This window comes from Pygocentrus nattereri, chromosome 19 (genome assembly GCF_015220715.1).
Source record: "Pygocentrus nattereri isolate fPygNat1 chromosome 19, fPygNat1.pri, whole genome shotgun sequence".
NCBI classification, from domain to species: Eukaryota; Metazoa; Chordata; class Actinopteri; order Characiformes; family Serrasalmidae; genus Pygocentrus; species Pygocentrus nattereri.
In genome coordinates, this window is record NC_051229.1 from 35,601,839 (window position 1) to 35,626,169 (window position 24,331).

General features: G+C 37.7%; 1 protein-coding gene and 3 non-coding genes across 5 annotated transcripts in view; 2 read left to right on the forward strand and 2 right to left on the reverse strand.

Annotated features, from left to right (window-relative positions):
* si:dkeyp-97b10.3 overlaps window positions 1-21,952 on the forward strand; it is a 49,697-nt gene extending 27,745 nt beyond the window's left edge. The window contains exons 3-16 of one of the 2 annotated variants that reach the window (XM_037531082.1): window positions 1,579-1,611; window positions 1,794-1,868; window positions 7,163-7,204; window positions 7,398-7,430; window positions 8,238-8,281; window positions 9,705-9,757; window positions 9,969-10,186; window positions 11,324-11,574; window positions 14,687-14,821; window positions 15,691-15,826; window positions 17,331-17,378; window positions 17,562-17,630; window positions 19,102-19,383; window positions 20,196-21,952. In XM_037531082.1, coding sequence (XP_037386979.1) covers window positions 1,579-1,611; window positions 1,794-1,868; window positions 7,163-7,204; window positions 7,398-7,430; window positions 8,238-8,281; window positions 9,705-9,757; window positions 9,969-10,186; window positions 11,324-11,574; window positions 14,687-14,821; window positions 15,691-15,826; window positions 17,331-17,378; window positions 17,562-17,630; window positions 19,102-19,383; window positions 20,196-20,206 — 1,430 coding nt within the window. In that variant the 3' untranslated portion in view covers window positions 20,207-21,952. The remainder of the gene's footprint in view (window positions 1-1,578; window positions 1,612-1,793; window positions 1,869-7,162; window positions 7,205-7,397; window positions 7,431-8,237; window positions 8,282-9,704; window positions 9,758-9,968; window positions 10,187-11,323; window positions 11,575-14,686; window positions 14,822-15,690; window positions 15,827-17,330; window positions 17,379-17,561; window positions 17,631-19,101; window positions 19,384-20,195) is intronic. The other variant, XM_037531083.1, reaches the window with a different exon arrangement.
* Window positions 3,577-3,650, reverse strand: trnat-agu. The gene has a single exon. It is a non-coding gene; the product is annotated as a tRNA-Thr (tRNA).
* trnat-agu lies at window positions 5,697-5,770 on the reverse strand. Its single transcript has one exon. It is a non-coding gene; the product is annotated as a tRNA-Thr (tRNA).
* Window positions 7,645-7,716, forward strand: trnaw-cca. The gene has a single exon. It is a non-coding gene; the product is annotated as a tRNA-Trp (tRNA).
* Window positions 21,953-24,331: the final 2,379 nt, after the last annotated feature.

A 24,331-nucleotide genomic window follows, 5' to 3' on the forward strand; every position in this document is an offset into this window, starting at 1 on the left:
TAAATAAAAAAAAACACTGCTGGTCACTGAGTAGTTATTTTCACATGCAGTCCGGGGTCTATTTATACAAAATTTCTACGGGTATGACTGAATTGTAGTGTCCCCTATGGCAGAAAGGTTCAGTGCTTGCTTAAACACAGTCCACCAGAAGCTGAAACATTTTCAGCCTCATCTAAACTAATTTGGCATGAAAATCGAGAACGTGGCAACCCTGGCAAAGGCTGTGATCACATTACCAGGTCAGTCTGATTTTTTGCCCTAATGTGACTCAGATCTGGTGTTTTCAGGGCTGTGTGAACACGCAAATCTGATCTTTTCAAATCCGACCTGAGCCACTTTAGCTACATTCACATTACAAGCCTCATTTCTCAGATCCTATCACTCTGACACGATGGTTCACCCTCGTTTAGGTTAGTGGTTCAAATCAGTCATTAATGTGAACGAACCGGCGATCTGAAATGACCCTCATGCGTACATCATACTCAGTAACGTCAGGTGAATAAATCACAAGCATCATCAGCACAAACTAACGAGCAGAACAAGCTTCGCTGAGAAGATCATTAACTCTGATCAGCTCTCATCTTCATTATTAGAGCCAGACGAAGGAGAAAAAGGTGAGATGAGCTGCTTTTCCACCGTTTACAGGCTTTAGCTTCTGTTCGGCGCTGCTGCCAGAGTGAGGCTTCAAGTTGAAGTATTTACTGGAGGATTTACTGAAACACTAAAACACAATAAAGCACTTTACAGACTTCAAATGTGAGAGTTTAAACTAGAGCTGCCAGTCGGGTTTTTTGTACTTGGTTTGCTATGATGTAGTGTTTGAAGTGAGAGCGCTGGGGAAGAAAAGCACATTGTAGCAGTGATTCTAGACTCGACAGCCAGTTTGGAGCATCTGAATATTCAGGACCGAAGCCCTGAAGTTGCAGCACTAACAGCAACAACAGCAAGAAAGTTAATACCGGAAATCCCAGGGCAAAAATAATAAAAAGGCTTTTTTTCTATGCTCTCCAAGCTGGGACTGACTTCTTTGGCACTCATAGTATAACATGTTACTAATACTACTTATAATGCATTATTTTAACCATTCATAATGTATAATAAATATGGCTATAAAGTGTAAAACAATCTGTGTAATTCATTTTTATAATCATGTTTATAATGCCTTATAAATGCATTGTAACATGTTATAAATGTGTTTATAGATGCTTACAAATGTGACATTCATAGAAAGTGTTCCTGGGATTTTTTTTTGGTCCACCAGCAAAAGGTAACTGGACATTTGTGTCATGCAAAAAAAGTATAAAGTTGATTGTCTTAGGAAATAAACCATAATTTATACAGACCAATAAAAGACTTTGATTTTGGGAAAATATCCTGATTTCCGGTGTTTTAATGTGCATTTCATTAATGATGCAGTGAAGGATTAAATGCACTTATTATAAATGCACATTATTCTGCACTCAGGCTTCAGATCAGCGTATTCCAGTTTGTAAATGTCGCCTGGATTTCCCTCTGGGCTTGCTTTCACTTAATCTACTGAATATATTACTGAAGTCTTTTTTCTGTTTCCTAAAACAGGGAATGAAATCAACGATGGAAATACCAGCTCAGGTATGGCATGTATTCTCATTAAATGCTGATACTGGTGTTTAGTCATAATCTTTTCATTCTTTTATCGCCCTCCAATTGATCATTTACATCGTTTAGACAAGCTAAATAATACCATTCCGCCTTCCACGTGTACACTCAGAGTGTTTCAGGACTGTCTTTGAATGCCTTGATTTTCTGTGCAGACAATACAGAATCGTCATCGGGTGAGAGCTCGGAGGAAGAGGCTGAGGAAGAGGAGGAAGAAGAGAGGGAGTCAGGTTAGTATGGACAGACTCTTTCCTTTTAGTGTATCACTTTAGTTCTGTCTGTCATTATCTAAATCTGTTAATCTCTCTGTTTAGGGGTACTTAATTTCTCTGCTGATGTCCACTTATAATATTTGTAAGGTTTTAAATAACAAAAAAGGTCATAATGCAGTTTTACATGACCGTTTTCCAACCTCTCTTAATCCCGTAGAATTAAACAGGCTGTTTTTGTTGCCCGGCCTTTAAAACTAACACACACCGATGTGCCAAAAGTCATTATTGCGCCTTATTACACATTATTAAACCTTGATTAACCCAATTTGGCTTAATTCTTTAAACTAAGGTCACTGTTCACGGTCAGCTTCTTTGTAAGTGATCAACCACTTGGTTTAAATTGTAACCAAAAAAACGAAGACCGACTGTTGTTGCTTTTTAATGGAGGTCACCATGTGTGCATCTGGTTAAATGACCTTCTCACGGAGGGAACACATTTGGCTCTGTGCCATCCAAGTGGTGCAGCGAGAATATTCAGTGGAGCTACGAGCTAATCTCTGTGTGAAGCTCTGTGTAGTTGGTGTAGTTTAAAAAAACCTGTGTAGTTTGCACAGAGCGTATCAGGCTTCAGTGCCCAGTAATCTATTCAATTCAATTCACGTTTATTTGCATAGTGCTTTTTACAACAATGTTGTCACAAAGCCGCTTTACAGAAGTTTGGAAATGTACAGTTATAACAGCGAGCAAGCCAGAGGCGACGGTGGCAAGGAAAAACTTAATGCTTAATGCCTTAACCATTCTTGTTAGACCCGTTCTTTGCTTTTCTTTTGCGTTCCCACTTTATATTAAGTGTCTCTAATAACTGTGAAGTCACACATGAAAACATATGCAACAGCAGTGTAATTACTGACAGTTTAGTCACTGTTACAGATGGATTACAGAGGTACAGCCTATGTATCAAGTTCAGTAACTTTTTGATACATTACAGGTCAGAAGTCTTTTCCAGCAGTTAAAGGAAGTATGTTTTACATAACACTACATTATATTTTGCTGTGTAATAACAGGGTAACAAGGTAATCTAATCATAGCACATTAGTTAATACCATTATGTTATTACAATATACCGATATAATAACTACACAAGAACGTTTCTGTAGTGTAGTGATAAGATACACTTTAAAATAAGTGGGCAGGTGCTGTGTAGATGTTATGTAGGTACTGTGTAATAACAGAGTGGTGATATAGACATTGCTTTAGAGGTAATGCAACACATTTAATTAATGTCATAAGAGATAAAGGGATGTTACAGTATCACAGCACTAGCAACATAAATGCCAGCTAAATGTTAGGAAAGCTGGCAGTTGCAGTGTAAGTAATGTCTTAATGTAACTTATTACATACTTCGAACGAGAACCTGCTGTTCTTGTCTGATTACAAATGTAATTACATTTGTATTATTACAAATACATGTAATTACATGAGAGAAAATAGGCTGTTACAACTATTTAGATACACTTGTGTAATTATATGAGGCCAAACTGAATTTGAAACACGTGTAATTACATAAACTGTACTTCTGTAATCCATCTGTAACAGTAACTAAGTCATTAGTAGTTGCACCATTATCACAGATACTTAATATAAAGGGGGACCTCTTTTGCGTTTCTAACTTTGGTTGTTGTAACTCCAGAAAACTGTTATTTAGATTTTAACATACCCAAAGAAAAGGCACCGCTGGGATTCGAACCCAGGATCTCCTGTTTACTAGACAGGCGCTTTAACCAACTAAGCCACGGCGCCACACCTTGTGAGGACATTCTTGATTTAGAAACGCCTGCTTCTCACACAAGCGCCCGTCTTTATCGGTGACACTGCCTTGATACGTTGTCTTTGTTTACTTTTCTTAACTCATGACAAAGCAACATTCTAGAGTCATTCTATGATTGAAACATCACTGACTACATTGCTAAAATCTGAGCTTTTTTACAGTATCATCCACTGTCAATATCTGTGTCTTTATAAATATAAACTTGGGACAATCAGTCATTTAAATGCTTTGTTTCAATTTCAACTTAAACAAAAAAAACATATAAACAATTGTTTTATATAAATCAGTACTTCAGCATCTGTTGGGTTACTACGGTGACATGCACCGTAATGTGCATGTAATATGTTAGCATGTTGTGGTAGTTTCGTTTTTTTAACATTGTATTTATTGCATTTTGCAACTTTGCAAATTACAATTAAACATTTACAGTTATGACCATTAAACATTGAAGAACAGACAAGAATTCAACAAACACACATTAGACAAATAACTATGTGTGTATAATGTTAATGTAATTAAGTAGGTAGAAGTGATACAGGAGTTATTTAAAAACAAGCAAACAAAAATAACAAATCCAAAACTACCAAAAAAAGAAGAAGAAGAAGAAGAAAAAAAAACAAAACCACAGGTAGAGTACATACAGAGCAGTAGAGCTAGAATGGGTACATTGCAGTTCAACAGGTAGTTGGCACGGATTATTGGTAATTAACAAAAAGAGGCCCTTAGGCAGTGTCAGATGTAAAGTGTAACATGTATGCACACCTCTTAAAAAAAAAATCAGTCAAGGGAGAGAAAAACATTGATGTATGACACTTCTTATAACAGCCTGCCAATATCTACTTGTGATAAGTAGTATAGGAAGGGATTCCATACATTTTTAAATTTAGACGGTTTGCCTGTTAATATATGTTACTTTTTCCATTGACAGACAAATGGACATTGCATAATGAAGGGCCCCTCTGTTCTTTTCCAAAATAAAGCTATCAGATGTTTTGCCTCTAGAATACATGTCAGTTAACTTACGAGTGCTGCTTCCAATAACAAGACTGTCAGAGAAAACACCCAAAATAAAAGTTCCAGTTTCAGAGGTAGATCTATAGACACCGTGTGGAAAATAGATCGCGACACTTCTTTCCAGAACCGCTGGACTACACTGCAACTCCACATGCAATGCAGCAGTGTACCTTTTAAGAGTGAACAATTAATGCAATCATCAGGAATACTTCTGTTAAATTTATTCAGTTTTACTGGAGTGATGTTTGTTCTCATAGTCCAGCTGTATTATAGTAGCTTTAGCTGGCTATTGATGGATCTTGTCTGAGCATCTATACATGTATTCTTCCAGGCCTCTAATGAAACATTAGGATTAAGTGACCCTTATTAGTCTCACAGTGGGGAAATTTCACCTACGCATTTAACCCCTTCGTGCAGTGAAACACCACATACACACTAGTGAAGACACACACTAGGGGGCAGTGAGCACACTCACGGTGGGCAGCCTTATCCACAGCACCCAAGGAGCAATTGGGGGTTAGGTGTCTTGCTCAAGTGCACCTCAGTCATGTGCTGTCGGCTCAGGGGATCAAACCGGTGCCCTTCAGGTCACAAGGTTGGTTCCCTAACCTATAGCCCACGACTGCCCCCCTTGTATCAACTTGTACATCTTCTATATCAACTTGTAGATCTTCTTTCCAAGAGGCAAGTTTAGAATCTTAAGATTGTCTGGACCCAGGCATTAGCATGTTATAAAATGATGATAATAGTCCTTCAGACAGGGGAGATTGAAATCGTTTTCTCTGGCAAGGATATTTTGGGTTCTGAAAGCTTTGTGCCTTGGTGGGAAAGGATGAAGCTTCTAAGGTAGTTTAGTTGAAATTTTAAAAATGATGTTTTTTAAGTTTGTCATATGTATATTAAAGCCTGTTGGGAAGTTTGATCCTTCCGTGTGTAAATTTGCTTTATTAGTTGGATTTGTCCAAGCCAAGAAAACCACACATTAAAGTTCTGCATAACAAGCAAGGCACTGCTGGGATTCGAACCCAGGATCTCCTGTTTACTAGACAGGCGCTTTAACCAACTAAGCCACAGCGCCATCCATAGATGGAGAAGTGTTGCAATAGGAACACACTGAGTCTGGAATGCTTTAGGGATACCTTTCAGCTTCGAGCATGAACACCAGTCTTTAGAGCCTTTCGAGTACACAAAGTCGTCAGTTGAATTTCTAGAAAACATATTTAGAATATTCGATTAATAGATTTCACTGTCATCTTCTCAGAGATAATCTTTCTTCATTTGAGATATTAATGCAAAGGGACATTCAGAAAGACCTTCCTGTTTTTAAAGACATTTTATGTCTCTGCAGCACCGCTGAGAAACCAATTGTGACAAATTATTAAAATATTATTAAAAAAAAAAACTTGATTATAAGTTTTGAAATTGTGTTTTGGGTTTTATCATGAACACATTAAACCTCCTGTTTCAAATTTGATCCTTAAATTTGATCCAAGGCGCCGGACTTGACTGTGCATTAGCTTTCATTGTTTGCTCTTGTTGACTTATGAAAAAGCTTGTGAGTCGTTCTGTAAATGTGTGACAAACATTGCATTGCGCTGCATGTGGAAAAATTACAAATATTGCATTAATGTTATTTTATTCCAGAATTGAAACCACTTATCATTTCATAAGTAACACCACTGACACATTCATTGTGCAACAAATGAAACTGTAAAAAGATCCATACAAGCCCTTCCTGTTTTTTTTTTTAATTAGATTTCATGTTTCTGTAACAAGGGTTCTGTAATATTGGGACAAGATTTATTATCAAAATCATTTTATGTATTTAACCCTTGTGTGGTTTTGATGTGTTTGTTATTCAGTGGTCTGGTTGACCCACTGCATCATTGTTTTTCAATCAATACAGCCATAATAATTTATGTAAAAACACCAGATGTTTAAAATATCACAGGTGACCAACGGGCTCCTTTAGCAGCTATAGCCAGTCAGCAGCCTGTCCATGTTGTCCACCCTCACACACACACACACACACACACACACACACACACACACACACACACACACACACACACACACACACAAACAAACATATGCACACACAGACATAACTTTTGACATAATTTGAAAATACCTTTTGTCCTTTACATTGTTTTTAAATTTCATGATAAATGGACCAAAAGAAACGGCTCAAAATGACCTGGAAAAAAGTCTGGTTCCATTGACTTACATTAAAAGTAAACTATGTTTCAGACAGCAACGATATGTGTGTGTATATATATATATATATATATATATATATATATATATATATATATATATATATATATATATATACATATATTATAAACAATGTGTTTGTTTATTTGAAACATTAAATATCTTGTTTTTGTACTGTTTTCAGTGAAATGCAGGTCTACAACTTTCTCACATGTCACATTTTTTGGCTTATTCATTTGTTTTTCTCTTACAGAAAACGGGGAGGGGGAGTCATGTGCTAAGGAATTCAGTCAGGGTAAGAGTAAATATGCTTACTTGTCATGTCTTTCAACTTTGCACCTGGGTGTAGTGGAGAGATCATGAGATCTTTTCTGAAAGTTTGGTCACATTTAACAAAGTCAGAAAGTCATGTGCTACTCGACTGTGATTCGACATTTATTCATCTCAGTGAAGGGTTGCTGTGTTTTTGTTTTTCTTTTTTTTTCAAGAAACAGACGAGGAGCCCAAGGTGACAGACAGCGGTAAATTCTCTTTCTTCCATAATTATAATATGTCTTTCTTCAGACCTGCACCCTTACAAACTGCAGATAAAATAATTGTGATAAAAATGGTTTGGCTTATATAAGATTGTGAAACATATCGATTGAAAGAGATGCAGGAAAGGGGAAAAATGAGTGGACGCCTCTTGGCAGTTGCACACCTCCTGCCAGTTCTTGGGAAATCAGAAGCTGTGGCGACCTCGTGGCGCAACGGTAGCGCGTCTGACTCCAGATCAGAAGGTTGCGTGTTCAAATCACGTCGGGGTCACAGCTCGTTTTTAGACCTTCTGACTGTGATCCATGACTTTTAAACAAAAATGTGGAATAGTAGAGGACACATTAAGACTGGACTGAAAAGCTTGTTTTCTTCTTCTTCTCATCTCATGAGAACAGCGTTGGCTAAACACCAGGAGAAGAAGTCACGTTGTGAAGTAGTGGCTGGAAATGATAAAATTCAGTATAAAACAAATCACAATATCACAGTATCAGGTTTCAGATTTTGTCTGTTTTATTCAGTTTTTTTCCCTTTAAACTACGTTATCACTTATTCTTTTATCGTGGATCTTGTGGTCTGAGGCTCCTTCTGGCCCCAGTGAGAGACCCCTAGGCACTGACCCCATTGGCCAATTTGTCTGCAACCCATCTCTGCTGGCTGGAGGGCTTTAAGTAATAGCATTAAGAAAATTTCGGTTTGTGCTCACTTGAGCAAAAGCAGCATGTTGATATTAATACTGTTAAGCATTTTGTGAATTCTGAGTGTTTTGTCACTTCTCTCCTGTGTGTTCTTAGGAAACCCCCTGAAACACTGCTGTGAAAAATGTCAAGCTCTTCAGGTGAGTGTGGTTGAGTTTTGGATTAAATTCTGAAAGTGTGTGATGATTTCGCAAAGCCCATTCCCAAAAAAACATTAATTTTTATTTCTCCAATACATTAAAGACAGTAAGTAAACAGTAACCGTGTATTAAAATGTGCAGTTCTCTCTAGAGCAGGGGTATCGGATTCAATCACTAAAGTGGCCATATTAAAGAATGTCAACAAATCTGTGGGCCAGAGGGGGAAAAAGATTTCATTTTTAATGAATGATGTGCTGGAACCTGAACTGGCCGCTGTTTATAAGCAATTTTAAGATATGCAAAAATTTTTAGAAATTAAAATATAGGTACTTGTCATAGACCTTGAACTACTACATGAATACTTGAAGTATGTAAAATGTAAATGTCCTCAGGTGCTCAGTGTTTTACACCAACCTGTTTGCTTAAACCAGCCCCCTGGCATCCTTTCTTTACAGCACGTTCATTAAGACTTGGGCTCAGTTTCTGAGCTGCTTAGCTGACATTAGGTGTTTATATTGGCTGAACTGCAGCTGCGTTTGGTGGCATGGCTGGTGTGGAATTGTGTAGAATTCATGTGAAACCGCTGTCCCATAGATTGTTGTTGGGGGAGGAGAGTTAGAGCACATTACGTTGCAGTGCATGCTGGGGAATGTAGTGCAGCACATAGTGAAAAAGTCTAAAATTAACAGAAAATGAAAATACTTTTTTGGGCTGGATAGGATCGTGTCAGGGGCCTGATCTGTGGGCCTTGTGTTTGACACATGGTCTGTGGAGGAAACGTTAACTTCTTTTCATGTAGAAAATCAGCATTATGTGCAGAGGAGCATATGACTGTGTTCCTATTTATTTTTTTATATAAAGAGTGTTTGAGTTTATGTTATTGTGAATTAATCTAAGAACATGCACTTTACAATACAGGCATTCTAATATTAGGGATGCACACTGATATCGTATCACAGATACTTGCTTAAAAAATTATTAGCACGTTGGATAGATGTTTAGATTGGACCAATATTTCAAACCAATATTTGATGATGTATTTATTGTACTCCAGAAGTGCAGAATGTTTGTGGGTCTTATGATATGTAAAACTTACAATATGTGATCCCTTTAATGATTAATACATTACTTTTTTAAAAATGTTATAATTATTGCTGTGATTGTAATCATTAGATTCACTCAAAAAAAGCTTTATAAGTGAACACACACTAAACTCAGCTGTACAGCTCCCATTTCAGTGTAAAATATTTCTTTTTTATATGCTAGAAGCCAGTTTGGTGTAAAATGGTGTAATTTGTTACATTGTTCAATAGGGGGCGATAATAAAACTCATAACAAACAAATAAATAAATAAAACAAACACCAAAACACTAAGCAGGTCTAGTAGTTACTGCCTTTAAAGCAGTGTTTACTTCCCTTGCAGAGACCTCAGTATGATCTTGTCACACCTAGGAAAATCTCCAGAGGTCGGCTGCAGTAAGTACTGCATAAGTTTTCTGTACACAAATGACTTCTTTTGTTGTTGCAAAAGTTATAGTGATGAATGAAATTTCTGGTTCTTTGGGTTTGTTCTGTGTGAAGCATAGTTTCCCCTGTTAGCTTTGGCTGGGTCAAACATCTCCAGTCTGTATTTAGGAAATTTGGTGTATTAGTCCTTCACGGTGAGTCTGTTTGTGCTCCTTGTCAGACTGATGCTGGAGGACGAGGGGGTGTATGAGTGTTCGTTGACAGGCCTGGTTTTTGAGGTCTCTCAGAAGGTGCGGATCCGCTACTGCATTCTCTCCTGGAGCAAGTTCGGTACCTACCTGAATGATTCTTGGAAGTTTGCCGGGCCCATTTTTGACGTGGACTGCGATCCGACCATCCTCAAGTCCATCCAGTTTCCTCATTCACTCTGCCTGGCAGGTAATTCACAGCCAACAAGGCCAAAAATAATTCTGTATACTATATATATATGTATATATATATATATATATATATATATATATATATATATATATATATATATATATATATAGTATATATAGGGTCAAAAGTCATAGGACAGGTCTTTTTTAATATTATTTTTTATTTTATTATTGACTTTTATCTCTGGGGTCATCTCAAACAAATTGTGTAAGCACCGCATCGTGGAGGCTTGTGACAGCATAAAAAATAAAATAAAACGGTGTCCTGTGACTTTTGACTCACCCTGTATATATATATATATATATATATATATATATATATATATATATATATATATATATATATGCAGTATAAAAAGTTTTAAACACATGATAAAATAATAATTAAGGAAGCTATTTGTCCAGTAAGCATGTCTTTGAATTACATTATTAATTACAAATTATTATTATTAATTATAAATTACATTATTTTCAGTTTTGTTTGTATGAGATAACAATAAGAAGATTTCATTTCTGATCATTTCTGAAGTCGTTTGTGTGGAATATGACAGCTTTATTTTTGCAGCTTTTCTTTATTTTACATCTCACTTTAGTACATCTAATTAGAGCGTGTATTTCTCTGTTCTGGTTTCTAACGCTCACTCTTTTAAAAAAGACGATTCTTCAAGGATTCTTTAGTAAATGGAATGGTTCTATATATAGAACCATGAACACTCAAAGAAGCCAGCATGATTGACGGGTTCTTTGCATGGTGAAATGCTTCTTTGGTTTGATGGAGAATGTGCTGTAGATAAAAAAAAAACGGTTCTATATAGCACCCATAAGAGTTCTTTTGTTGTTACAGTGTCAAGCTTGTAACAATACATGAACTGTTTTGGGATATTATATAGAACGCTTTCCAAAAAGGTCCTATATAGAACCACATTTATGCATATTTTAATGAGGCAAAGAACCATGTAATCATGCAGAGGATTCTTTGAGCAGTCGTGGTTCTATATAGAACCATTCTTTACTAAAGAACCTCTGAAGAACCATCTTTTTTAAGAGTGTGTCTTTCAAACAAAAATGTATTAATTGTATTTTCATCATGTTTCTCTCTCCTATAACCCGTCTTGTTTTCCTCTGTGTACATTAGACCGGGACGATGAGGTCAAATTCAGTGTCCTTCATGTAAAGAACAATCAGGGTCTCATCGAACCATCAGTAGATCACTCTCGCAACCACATAAAGTGGAGCGTGTCCTCTCTGTCTCCTGTTGGGCCCATCGTTCAGACCACTAAGCCAGCAGAGCACCACGGGGTCGTCCTGGTCTATAAGGAGGTGGGCCAGCCGGACTCGTACTCCTTCAGGGTCTACCTGACTTCTAACAACGACTCTGACATCAATGTAAGGCGACACGCTTCATCCTACATCCTACTATATGATATGATATATATGATGTTTTACATGAATTATTTAAATTACACAAATGAATGAATTAGATTATTTAAAGGCACAGACTAGCATGAAAAATACTATCATGTCGTAATTTTGGCGATTTGAAATGTAATATTTTCAGAACAGGCTTAAGGAGCCCATATTGTTCATTGTAAAAGTCTAAAGTTTTATATATATATATATATATATATATATATATATATAACTTTAGACTACTGTACTTATATATGTGTGTGTGTGTGTGTGCGTGTGCGCATGGGTATGTATGTATGTATACACACACACACACACACACACACACACACACACACACACAAACACACACACACACATACATATATATATAAGTACAGTAGTAGCTTTATATTCCATGTATCTGCGACAAAAGTTTTATTAATAAAAACAGTTATTCTAAAGACTTTTGACGACATATGTCACATTTGTAATGCCAGCACTCTGAAAGCATGGGCCCATCAAGTGTAAGAATTACTACACTGTAATTCAGGGAATATTTGTCAAAAACTAAATTTGATCTACGCTCTACTCTAGGTAGAAATTTTTCATTTAACCTCATGCGAGTTTTGTGGCTAATTCCAGATTTGCATGGACGCTTTACAGTAAAATACTCAGATGGAGAATTTCAGCTTAGAGACCAGAGCACTGCTTACTAATACTAATGCCACCTGCCTCTGTAAATCACCTGCTAAATGTCATCACCATTCATTCATTGTCACAGTATGATGCAGCACACTTCATTGATGAATATGCTAAAATGTTTACGAACATTTTGACATGAGTGTAAATCTTTTGCTGAATAAGCTCTGTAACCAGATGTGGTTGTGGATGAGTGATCAGTGTGCTCTTTGTGGTTTTCGCATCTCAACCTAAATGCAGAGAAGTTTCACAGCGGTGGGGGGGTGATGCAGGCTGCCGGACAGCGTGACGCTTTGGAATGTTTTTTCCTGCGGTCACTTTTACCACTCTGTGCTGATTTGATGTAAAGTTTGAAGTTTCTTTGAAAACAGAAACCCTCATGTTGAATTTCCTGGCATCTCCTCAATAGCGTTAAGTAGTGGAGACTTTACAAAGACTATTGCAGTCTTTTTTTTAGTGTATTATCTGGTGAATAATACAAAAACATATAAACAGTAACGCAATACGTTGTGTCGGTAAAGCTTAGCCACACCTCTTCTTTGAAAGCTCTGCTGAAGAAAGCTCATCCAAAGCCTAATGCTCCATTGAAGGGCCCATGTCATGGAAAATGGAATTGCCCTCAACAAGTTTCTATCAATCAATCAAATCAAATCAATCAATCAATCAATCAATAAACCTTTGTTTTCAGTTGGAACTACTTTGAAGATGACCCTCATTTTCAAACCAGCTAAGCATAACCTTTTTAAAAAAAATTGATTTAAATCCCTTAAATTTAAAAGGTAAAGTAACATAAATTAAAATGGAATTTAATCAGGTTGAACTAAAATGACCAGAACTACAAATTAACTAAACAAATTAACAGTAAAATTGAACAAGATAAATGAGGAATTATGAGGACAATTAAGATTTAACTAAGAAGGAGAAAAATCTAATAAAACCAAGATAATAAACCAGTTAATAAGGTTTCAATTTAAAAGGATAAACAAGCAAACTAAAATTTAAAACTGTCAAGTGAAAGGATTATAAAAAAGTAATAGAAATGAATGAACAACAGTTGTAATATAAGATAAAAAAATAAAATAAACAAACATATATATATATATGAATTCCGGCTCGTTGCACCTAAAAGCAGATTTTACCGGTTCATTAAAGCTCTTGGTACCTAACAACCCAGTCAGTAGAAATAATCACTGTTATTTATAGAGATCATAGATTAAATATAAGCTTGCATGTGGCCAGAGAGTGATTTATAAAGACTGCTAGTGAGGACCAACCGATGTTGTTATACAGTCCGCAGTGGTGAGCGTTGTAAGTAGTGAATCTCAGGGTGGAGCGACAGATTGAGTCTAGTGGATTGAGGGTGCTGGAAGACGCATTTCTAGAAACCTACATCACTGTAGTCCAGGACTGATAGTCCTGATAGGCCTCTGTCCTTACTTAATGACTCACTTTGTATATGAGTTTTTAATCTAATCTTCTGTTCCAGCCAAATGCCACGGTACTTAGACTCTGAGACTCGTTCAATGCTGGATCTTGTCAGGGTAGTAATAGTCACAGCGTTAAAATCAATATTTGAAGATCTATAAAACAGGATAAACTTCTTTTCTTGGCATTTGAAACTAGTTTGTGCTTGTATAGAGCAGTCTATAAGCCATTAAGTGAGTGCTGGAGTTTTTCTACTGCTGCATGAGCAGATTCAGCTGAACAGTATAAAATTGTGCCATCTGTGCACAAGTGCAATGTGCAGTTTGAGACAGAGTTGGCAAAATCATTGATTTTATATATATATGTATATATAAAATAAAACCAGGCCCACAATTGAGCCTTGTGGGACTGCTTTGGTTATAGGAGTTAAATCTGATTTATGGCTACCCAGTACCACACATTGTTTTCTGTCTGAGAGGCAATTTTGGACAAGTAACCTAAAAAAATCTGTAGTCTGCAGTGTCAGAAGCTTTTGTTAAATCAATAAAAATAACAACACAGTGCTTCTTGTAGAGATCATTTAAAAACATTACATAAGCTTGGCTAACATTGCTAAAATTTCAGAGCATGCCATTAACTCTCAGGTCAGTACAGTCCAAAGGTGGAAACTTTTTTTGAAGTCATAGTTTTTGTGATATAATGAAATTTACATACATCTACCCATTTAGCTGCCTTCTGCCAAGTGACTGGGATAGGCTCCAGCACCCCAGGCCCACTGCTTCACAGCCCAATGCTGGGAGGCTTTATACCTCTACTTCACGCTTGACTTTGGGCATGGTGACCTTAGACTCATGTGTGGCTGCTCCAGGTCATGCCATTGTATCGATCAATGCTTTGCTATGGACGATATACAAGCTACGAACATATGACGTGTGTCAACATTGGGCGCATGTTTTGAATGTGTTGTTTCTTTGTGTTGCAGGACATTCGGAAGGAGGTGAGGACCTCAAAAAAGAGGTACATGAAGATAGAGAAGCCACCCATATGCCAGAAGCTGCTGAAGGAGAACAGAAAGTACCGCCTGATCAGCGATTCTGAGGGGGACATCACCCCAGAGGTGTCTACATCAACCAATCCCGCCAATACCTCACATAGCTGATTATGCTAAAAATAGGGGTGTAGATCTCTGGCCTCACAGCTAGGAATGCACTGAAATTTCAGCCACCAAAACATTTTGGCTGAAAAGAGAACAATAGCTGAACGTTTTGGATGAAAAAAGACTAAATAAGAGTATAAAGTAAAGCGAAGTGTCAAAGTGTAACACTTCTCAAATGATTTTGATTTGTAGTGATAATAAAAAAACCAAACAGTGATTAAAATCTCTATTTTTCTTTGTTCTCCTGCTTCGCTCAGTAAAGGTACACATTTCCCAGTTTCGATGATGAGCGTTAGACAAGAAATTTATTAACACGGTTCATGCTGAGCATCAAGAGGAGCTACAACTTCTCCACACAGAAAACAGAAGCAGAAAGGACAGTTAATGTAAGCCAGATGATGCCGTGTGTAGCCTCAGGTTTTAAAATTATAGGAAAAATTCACAAACAGTGCAAACTGCAAGTTTACAGTTACATTTAGGTTTTGGCTAAGAATTTTCTTTTTGATGCATCACTGACACTATTATGACACTATTTACAGTGGCTGAATCTTACATGTGAAAATAGCCTTTATGTCATTCTGAAAAAAAGAAGAATTTCATTTTGGCCAAAAAAAAAAACAAAAAACAGCACAAACTCATTATAATCAATTCCCAGTCAAATCCCTGCTGTAGAGACAGTTAAGTCTCCTCTCTTAGATGGATCCTATATGGTGCATGATTGCTTTTATCTTGTTTATCTTCGCTGCTGCTTTCCTCTTACGTTACATTATGTTGACTCTTTTCGCCTGTGTTGTCTGCTTTTCTGAACAGTTCTCTGTGTGTCTGTGCAGGATATCCAGTTCACATTAGCGGTGGTGAAAATGAAGGGTTACTTTGAGGCATTTTTTGAACAACATCCTCCATTCAAGCTCTCCCTGATGGAGGCCGACACTGAGCAAACCGTGTGGTCAGCTATCATTCGGGAGAGTAAGTCACTGTTCTCCGATGACGGTTCGAGTCTTGGAGACCCACAGAAGCTGCACTGTAAAAATGAAACAGGACAGGTTTGGTTTTAGAGGGTCTATATGACAGAAAACTGAATTTTTCTCCTTTTCTTGGAATAAAAGAATTTGTTGTTGTATGTAAACATTGCAGAAGATTCAAAACGAACTGTTCACTGCTCAGCCTGTACAGTCTGTTAATGAAAAATAAGCTGCAAAACTGTTTTGATGCAACAGACAAATCCGGCTTGCCACCGTTTAGCTCAATCCATTTACCGTGAAGTTATAAGGTGTGTTTGGGCTTGGGCTGGAGTTCTGGGCGGCTTCTGCTTGTATCTAGAAGGCCTAGCCCTCCTCATAGCAGTTGCTCCTGATGCAGAACCGAGGAACAGGGAGGAGCTGGGGTGGCAGTGGGGATCACTTTGTCACAGGAACGGAAGCTGTGGCTGTGAATTTATAGGGCATCAGATTGAAAGAGGAGGAGTTTCAGCCATGCCCCTCCCCCAAACGTCATCTATAACATAACTACATTATTAAACCCAGTATGGAAAGTGTTAATTGGGTGCAGATCTCAAAGACCACAGCTGCCCAAAGTTGGCCTGTAAGGACATATACTATATATAACATTATATTTTATTTTGCTTTTAAAATTCAATTCTTGAAGTATTTTAGTAGCAAAATATAGTGTAATGTTATAAATTCTGGACATAAAAAAAGGATTTGAAACTCACCCGCCGCCTTTGTTTTTTTTTTGTTGTATTTTGTCTGTTTGGCCCTCGGCCCACCACAAACGTTTGAGACACAGGTTAGGATATCCCTGCCCGAGACATAAGCTAGCTATGCAAATCCAACAGTGCAAAGTACCATTGCTGTAGCTGTAGTAATCAGATAAACAAAGTAACGTTTTCTATGGTAAATACTGCTATCCATTTTTGTTGTTTTGTTTTTCAGTTTTTTACATACTTTGTAAAGGCTGTTGTAAATTTCCTAAAGAATGGACCAAAAGAAACGGCCCAAAATGACTCGGAAAATGTTTGGTTCCATTGATTTACATTACAAATAAAGCAGGTTTTTTCCTTCTCCTGTAAACTTACCATTTTGGGGATACTTGGTTTTCTTCCAACAACAGTGATATGACAGAAATGTGTTACAGTTGTTCTTATGATAACAGGCTAAAGGCTACTGCTGTCATGTGACATTCTCATGTAGTAACTGTTGTTACCACCTATCTGACTACTTTGCTTTAGGGTATTGTGCTGCAAACAGTTCTTTTCTTTTCTATGTTACATTTGTTAAAGAATCTGATTCATTCTTTTCTTCCCTTCTGAAATATCATGCAGTGTTTTCTGCTGCATCTCTTTTTTGCTTTGCTTTCACTTCATTAAAAGAATTTATGCAACATGAATTAAAACAGTAATAATGCATGTGCCTGGACTTTTTGCTCGTCCTCCTAATCTTAGTTAAAGCTTTTTATTCTGATTGCTTTACAGGAGACTGTGTGGACAACAGTGTTGAAAAAACCCAGAAGCGAAGAGAGAGTAAGTACAGACTTACTACGTACAGACTTACTAAGTACAGCTTTGATATGCTGATCAGATGAGGCCATGTTCAGGTGTGAAATCATGCCGTAAATGAGAAAGTAAGCTCTATATAGTGACCGGATGCTGTACAGTGTAAATTGCTGTGGAGTGACCAACGCATTCCTGGTATCTTCTGGGCAGATCGAAAACGAAGCAGCACATCAGAGGAGGAGCTGACCAATAAAAGAGCTCGATGGGGCGATGAGTCAGGTGACCCTTTTAAATGTGTTTGTTAGCTAAGTCACTAACACATCCTAAATTTCCTTCGGGATCAATAAAGTATCTATCTATCTATCTATCTATCTATCTATCTATCTATCTATCTATCTATCTATCTATCTATCTATCTATCTATCTATCTATCTATCTATCTATCTATCTATCTATCTAACACTGTCTGGGCATTCAGAGGTCAGAAATCTATGTACATTATACTCAGTGATGTAAAATGAGTCTAAAAATGGACGTGACCCTGATGTCAGTGGTGACTAGAACCAGATTTTACTGCTTCATCAAAAAATGATTGGTCTATTTTTACATTATTTAAATGTGCATATTAATGTTCTAAGATGGATTATCGCTTGGAATTTTGCACTTATACATTTAAAAGCACTTAACTGTGCTTTGATGAATTATAGAAGGGTGTCAGAGGAGACATAAGAATGCAGATTTTGTCCTTAAAATTATGATAGTTTGAGCTTATTAAACTCATGATTAATATCCTCAGTGGAAGTAATTGCTTCCTGTTGGAATAGAGGATCGCAACATACTTAAAGCAGTTTATTGGGGGGTTTTAATAGCTGACAAGTATTAAGCATCTGTTACATATGGAAGAATATAAGAAAATAATGCATATGTATATTTGCTCATATGAAAAACATATGTGCAATATATGTGATGGTTTAAATTACACGCATCCAAAATTATACATGTCCAAAAGTTTGTAGACGTCTGCTCATCCAGCATTTCTTCTGAAATGAAGGGTGTTAATAGTGAGTTTGTCCGTCTTTGCTGCAGTAGAAGCCTCTGCTCTTCTCGGAAGGCTTTACACTAGATGTTGGCACATTGTAGTGAGGATTTGATTGGGCATTAGTGAGATCAGGTACTGAAGTTTATTGGTCAGTTCTGGATCACTCCAACTCATCCCAAAGGAGATCCAACTCTCCAGAGAACACAGTTCTACTGCTCCAACGTCCAATGCTGGGAGGATTTAAACGCCTCTAGGCCACGCTTGGCATTGATCATGGTGACCTAAGGTGACCTTGAACTTCCATGTCAGCAATGGGTACACCTTAAAGTAGCTGAATGCACAAATTAGAAGGGTGTCTACAAACCTTTGGACATAGTTTATAGTGTATGTCGAGACCCTCCCTAATACTGTATTTCACTTATGAAAAGCAGCTCAGGATGGAAGGAGAATCAATGACAACATTAATGCTCTCATGTTTTATCATTGCAAAATAAGTTTTGTGGGCCAATGTATTTCCTCCCTGACTCCCTGTTACAGAACATGATGACTAACTAAGTAGAAATTTGGAGAACTTGAACACAGAATTTGTTTTCCTGGTTATCTGTGCACTTTACACTGAAAATATACTCCACATTTAAGGTTAAATTAAATTTTTCTTCTTTCTTTCATTCTTTTAAATTGTGGATCACTTGAACGGAACCTTCTCCTCAGACGGTCCTAGAGCAACCAAAGACATGACAGACCAGCAGCTGATGTCGGTGGCTAAATGCATGGGAAAGGAGTGGAAGACAGTGGCCATCAGCTATCTGGACTTGACCAAGCTCGACCTGGAAGACCTGCTTGAGTCCAAGGAGCAGGACCTGACTATGATGAAGTTCAACATGCTGGACCTGTGGAGGAGAAAGCAGCCCAAAGGAGAAGCTGGAGTCACGTACCTCCTTAGGAAACTCCGTCAAGATGACGTGCCTAACGAAGTCATCTGCTTACTTCAGGGTGAGTGATGAACCAGCTTGCTATTTCAGTTAGGTTTGCTACATCAGCATCCGCTTGGTTGTTAACTTTTGCTCTGTAAGTTTCTCCAGCTCCAACACAGAAAGAATGTTGGGGAACACAGCCTTGTGATTGGTGAGGGCGCTGCTTATGTATTAGGACCACCCAGTGCACTTAAAATTTTGGTAAAATCCATCAGTGGTGAACATTGAAAAGTTGTTCACAGGACAGACTTTGCGAATGTATATTGTTTACCCACAACAGCAAGATCAACCTACTTAAAAAGAAAATATGATGTTCCCTTGAGCTTTAACATCGGAAGCATTTTGGGTCCATATCCATTTCTTGCTCCTATGATTTGACAATAACTTAACGTATAACAAGGTATTCCATTACTGGAAAATATGCTTTAGGATTTGAACATTAAAAGAAGGGATTACAGATGTTTTTGACTGGCTGTGCAACACACAAGTGCAGTCAAAAACAGCTGATATTGCATCAGAAGTGGTGATATCAAAGCTGAAGTGTGTAAGGGAATACTAAAAAAACAAATACTGAGTTTGGGTGACATTCCATAGACGGGTATTGTGATAAATCATTAAATCAACCAAACAGTCAGTTGACCACGTGTGCTAACTGTGTGCAAAAGAACAAATAAGCCAGTTTTCTTATTCATTACAAAGTAAAATACTTTTTTTCTTTGGGATTTTATTTGAGTACTATTTGAGTAGCATTAAATAAATGTCCACCCCTCACACTGCATGCATGATTTTGTAAGTTTTACCTCTATACCTTTCTCTCTTTTCTCTCTCCAGACATGCTTTAAAATAAGTAATTCCTCTTGATGAGTCCAGTGGATGCAAAATGTGAACAAAACAGAGATGAACTGAGGTCTGTATCACTTCCGTCCAGCATCCTCGGACCTTAAACTTGAAGCTTTGTATCTCCAACACGGGTCACTCAACCACTGGTAAACCTTTCAAAACGGTCCCTTCTTATTCATCCTGACCAACTTTCACTCATTTCATTTTGACCACTATTTGAGGAGATCAGTTGAATCATTGTTTTTGGTTAGGGTCTAATCGATATGAAGTTTATTCTGACCGATACTCGATTTTAAGGGTGTACAAATCATATCAGTCAATAAAGCACTGTTTAAAACTGCTGGGTTATAAACTTTAAGTCATAGTGATATTGGCCAGTGATATCAGTTATTGGAATTTTTGACCCTCCTTCAATAGGTTTTGAAATCGGCCACAGAAATTTCATATCGTCTGGGCCATAATTTACCTTTTCGGCCTGCGTTGAATATGAAGTCTCTGTAATGATGGGCATATAAGCTTGGTTTGTTCAAATTTTAAGCCAGTAAAAAAATATCGCTGATACTGATAAGTCCGATATTATCAGACAGCATTTTCTTGATGGGAAAATCTATGGGAATCCCAGTGGTCTGCCAGTTGAATATGAGGGATATTGTGCAGCTGTAATAAACTACTATGATATGGTGCTGCAAAGTAAGCCATTACAGCTCAGCTCAGTAGCTACTTGAATGAACAGATTCTTTGTGTACTTTTTAATTCTGTTACTGTAGATGTGACGTGTGACATCATGACGTGGCTGTTTTCTCATTGTATGTTCTTGTTTTGTTTTTTTTTTCCCCAAATGGAAAAGTGAAACTCTTTGTGTTTATGGACATTGTGGTGACTCAGAGGAAAACCTAATTATGTTTACTCATCACATTTGGGTTCTATTTTTGGGTGACCTGACCTGGAAAGTTAACTCAAAGACTTTATCTCAAGGACCAAACAAGTTCCCAACAGTGGCACCAAGAGCACTGGTAGCATGTAAAGTATTTTGTGTTTTTTGTAGATCATGTAAATTTTTATACGCGCTCAAAAAACAAGGTGTTAATTAACAGCATACCTTCTGTTTTACCACAACGTTAACATATTTTTTGAGGCCAGACGAACTTAGCATATAATTACTTTCACTTTCTTTTTGAATATAGTTACATACTGTTCTGTGCAAATGTCAGAGATTTCCCTTCATTTACTACATTTCTAGTTCAAACTGCCATTGAGTACCAGTTCTAGCTATGGGTCTGAAAGGATGTGTAGCTGATCAGAAGAACCTCACTGAGAAAAGGAAACTAAAATGAATACTTGCACCAGAAACACTGAAACTGGACAACTGAGATGTGAAGTGATGTTTTAGGAGTCTAAATTTGTAATTGGGATTATTGAGATTGCAAACCAACCTCTAAGACTGAACTTTGGAGGTGTGTCTGCAGATTTACTTGAGAAGCTGAAAGTGAGTCTCTTGGAAAAAATGGAAGCTGGAATAAAGGTAAAGAGTGGACACAGTAAATACTGAAATATCTGATATATTTATTATCAAATGTATATTAAGCCTTCTGTGAAGGTGGGCTCTGACGCTTGCACACTACTGTACATATTTAATTACATACACTATACCGCCAAAAGTATTTGCTTGTCTGCCTTCACATGCATATAAACTTGTGACATCCCATTCTTAATCCATAGGGTTTAATATGATGTTGGCTCACCCTTTGCAGCTGTAACAGCTTCAACTCTTCTGTGAAGGCTTTCCACAGGGTTTAGGAGTGTGTTTATGTGAATTTTTGACCGTTCTTCCAGAAGCGCATTTGTGAGGTCAGACACTGATGTTGGATGAGAAGGCCTGTCTCCACTCTTAATTCATCCCAAAGGTGTTCTGTGGGGTTGAGGTCAGGACTCTGTGCAGGCCAGTCAAGTTCTTCCACACCAAACTTGCTCATCCATGTCTGTATGGACCTGCTTTGTGCGCTGGCGGCACTTTACACCACTGCATTTGACGCTTTGCATTGTGCTTGGTGATGTAAGGCTTGGATGCAGCTGCTCGGCCATGGAAACCCATTCCATGAAGCTCTCTACGCTGTTCTTGAGCTGATCTGTAGGCCACATGAAGTTTGGAGGTCTGTAGTGATTGACTCTGCAGAAAGTTGGTGACCTCTGTGCACTAAGCCCCTCAGCATCCGCTGACCGCTCGGTCATTTTACGTTGCCGACCACTTCGTGGCTGAGTTGCTGTCGTTCCCAATCACTTCCACTTTGTTATAATCCCACTGACAGTTGACTGTGGAATATTTAGTAGAGAGGAGATTGCATTACTGGACTTGTTGCGCAGGTGGCGTCCGATCACGGCACCACGCTGGAATTCACTGAGCTCCTGAGAGCGACCCATTCTTTCACTAATGTCTGTAGAAGCAGTCTGCAGGCCTAGGGGCTCGGCTTTATTGGATTGGAACACCTGAATTCAATGATTTGGATGGGTGAGTGAATACTTTTGGCAATATAGTGTACTTAATTAGAATTTTTTTTTTGACAAAATCATGGCAAAAATATAAAACATTCTTTTTCTTACACATTCCATACAATTTCCTTGCTCATTTCAAGAAGTTCTGAGGGAGAAATGATAAAAAATTACAGCAGGATTGTATCATTGCCAACAATAACTGTGACTATGTGTTCAATCAGACCACTACTGCCCTTAACTGGACACTACGCACTACATGCTGTTTTTTAACGCCTCTGTTTTAAGAGTAGAGATGCCTGTGGGGGAAATGCTGCCTCTAGAAGCTGATCTGTATATTTTTGTTTTGTTCTGTACATTTTCTATCCTTTTCTTCTTTTGTAAAGTGTAAAATAGAGGGAATCTATCACTAGAGTACGAGTAGTGTTCCTAGCAGTGAAAGGGAGTGAGTTGATAGAGCTTTAGTGTATACTGCTGCACAGTCTGATGTAGAGCTTTAATCATGCCTCAAATTTTGATCTGAACCCGAATACAGCCTGTGAACTTTCATTTCATCTGAACCACAGCCGAACCTGATGGAATCCCGACCTGAACCACAGCAAGATTTGACTCGTTCGGTCCAAAACTGACCCAAACTACCCTGAAGTCCTGAAATTTACATTTGACAGACTTCAGTAGATCACAGAGAGATAGAATAAAGAGAAATATCAAATATTTCAATATGATTTATGAATCTGCTGTTCAAAATGAAGTCAGCCCAAACATCTTTAGTCTGGATAAACTCACCCCTGTGCTGTTTTGTGCCTAATGTGAGTAGTCGGGCCCCTTCAGGTTCGGACAAATATTTCACCTGTTTGAATGAACAGCATGTCAACTTTTATAGCACTGTTTTTTCAAAAAATAACACAAAAACTTGGGAGTGTTGAAGTTTTACCCTAAAATTTCAACCCTTAATACTTTTAGCACTTCATTATGCGTCAATTATGGTACATTTCTCTATTGTCAGCAATAAAACCATGAATAGGCTGTTAGACTCTTAAAGGGCCCATGTGGGAAAAACTAAACGTCTTTGTCTTTTTGAAAAGTCAGTTTATTTACACGATTAATCAGTCCTACAGGTGCAGTCTGTCATTAGTAGGGATGAAGAGTGGATGGAAAACTGTCATGAATAAATGGATTGACATTGTTGTTTGACCCAAAAGCTCTGATGTAATAAGGATCAAATTAACTACCAAAATCTTGACTATGGGCCCTTTAGTAGTGCAATCTATTCAGCTCAGTGCAAATCATGTACGTTTATAAAGCCGTCTCTGACAACCTGGGCAATAGCTTTACACATGCAGGGAAGCTCAGGGTTCATTTTTGTTTGGACTGTTTATATGTGACGACACGGTTGTGACTGAATGCGTTCGTTTCTAAAAATAAAACGAGTTTCTGCCGCTTACATGGAGTTCATTGTGTTCTGTGGTGAGTCTGAAGTGAAGCGAATCTGATTCAGCTTGTGGTGACTGTATGATGTGTACTTTGGGTTTGTGTTTAGAATTTTTCTCTTCTTGTCTTTCTTGCATGTGAGACAGCTAATTAGTACATCATTAAGCAATAACAAGAGAGAAATAATTATTTTATTCCAGGGCACTTTT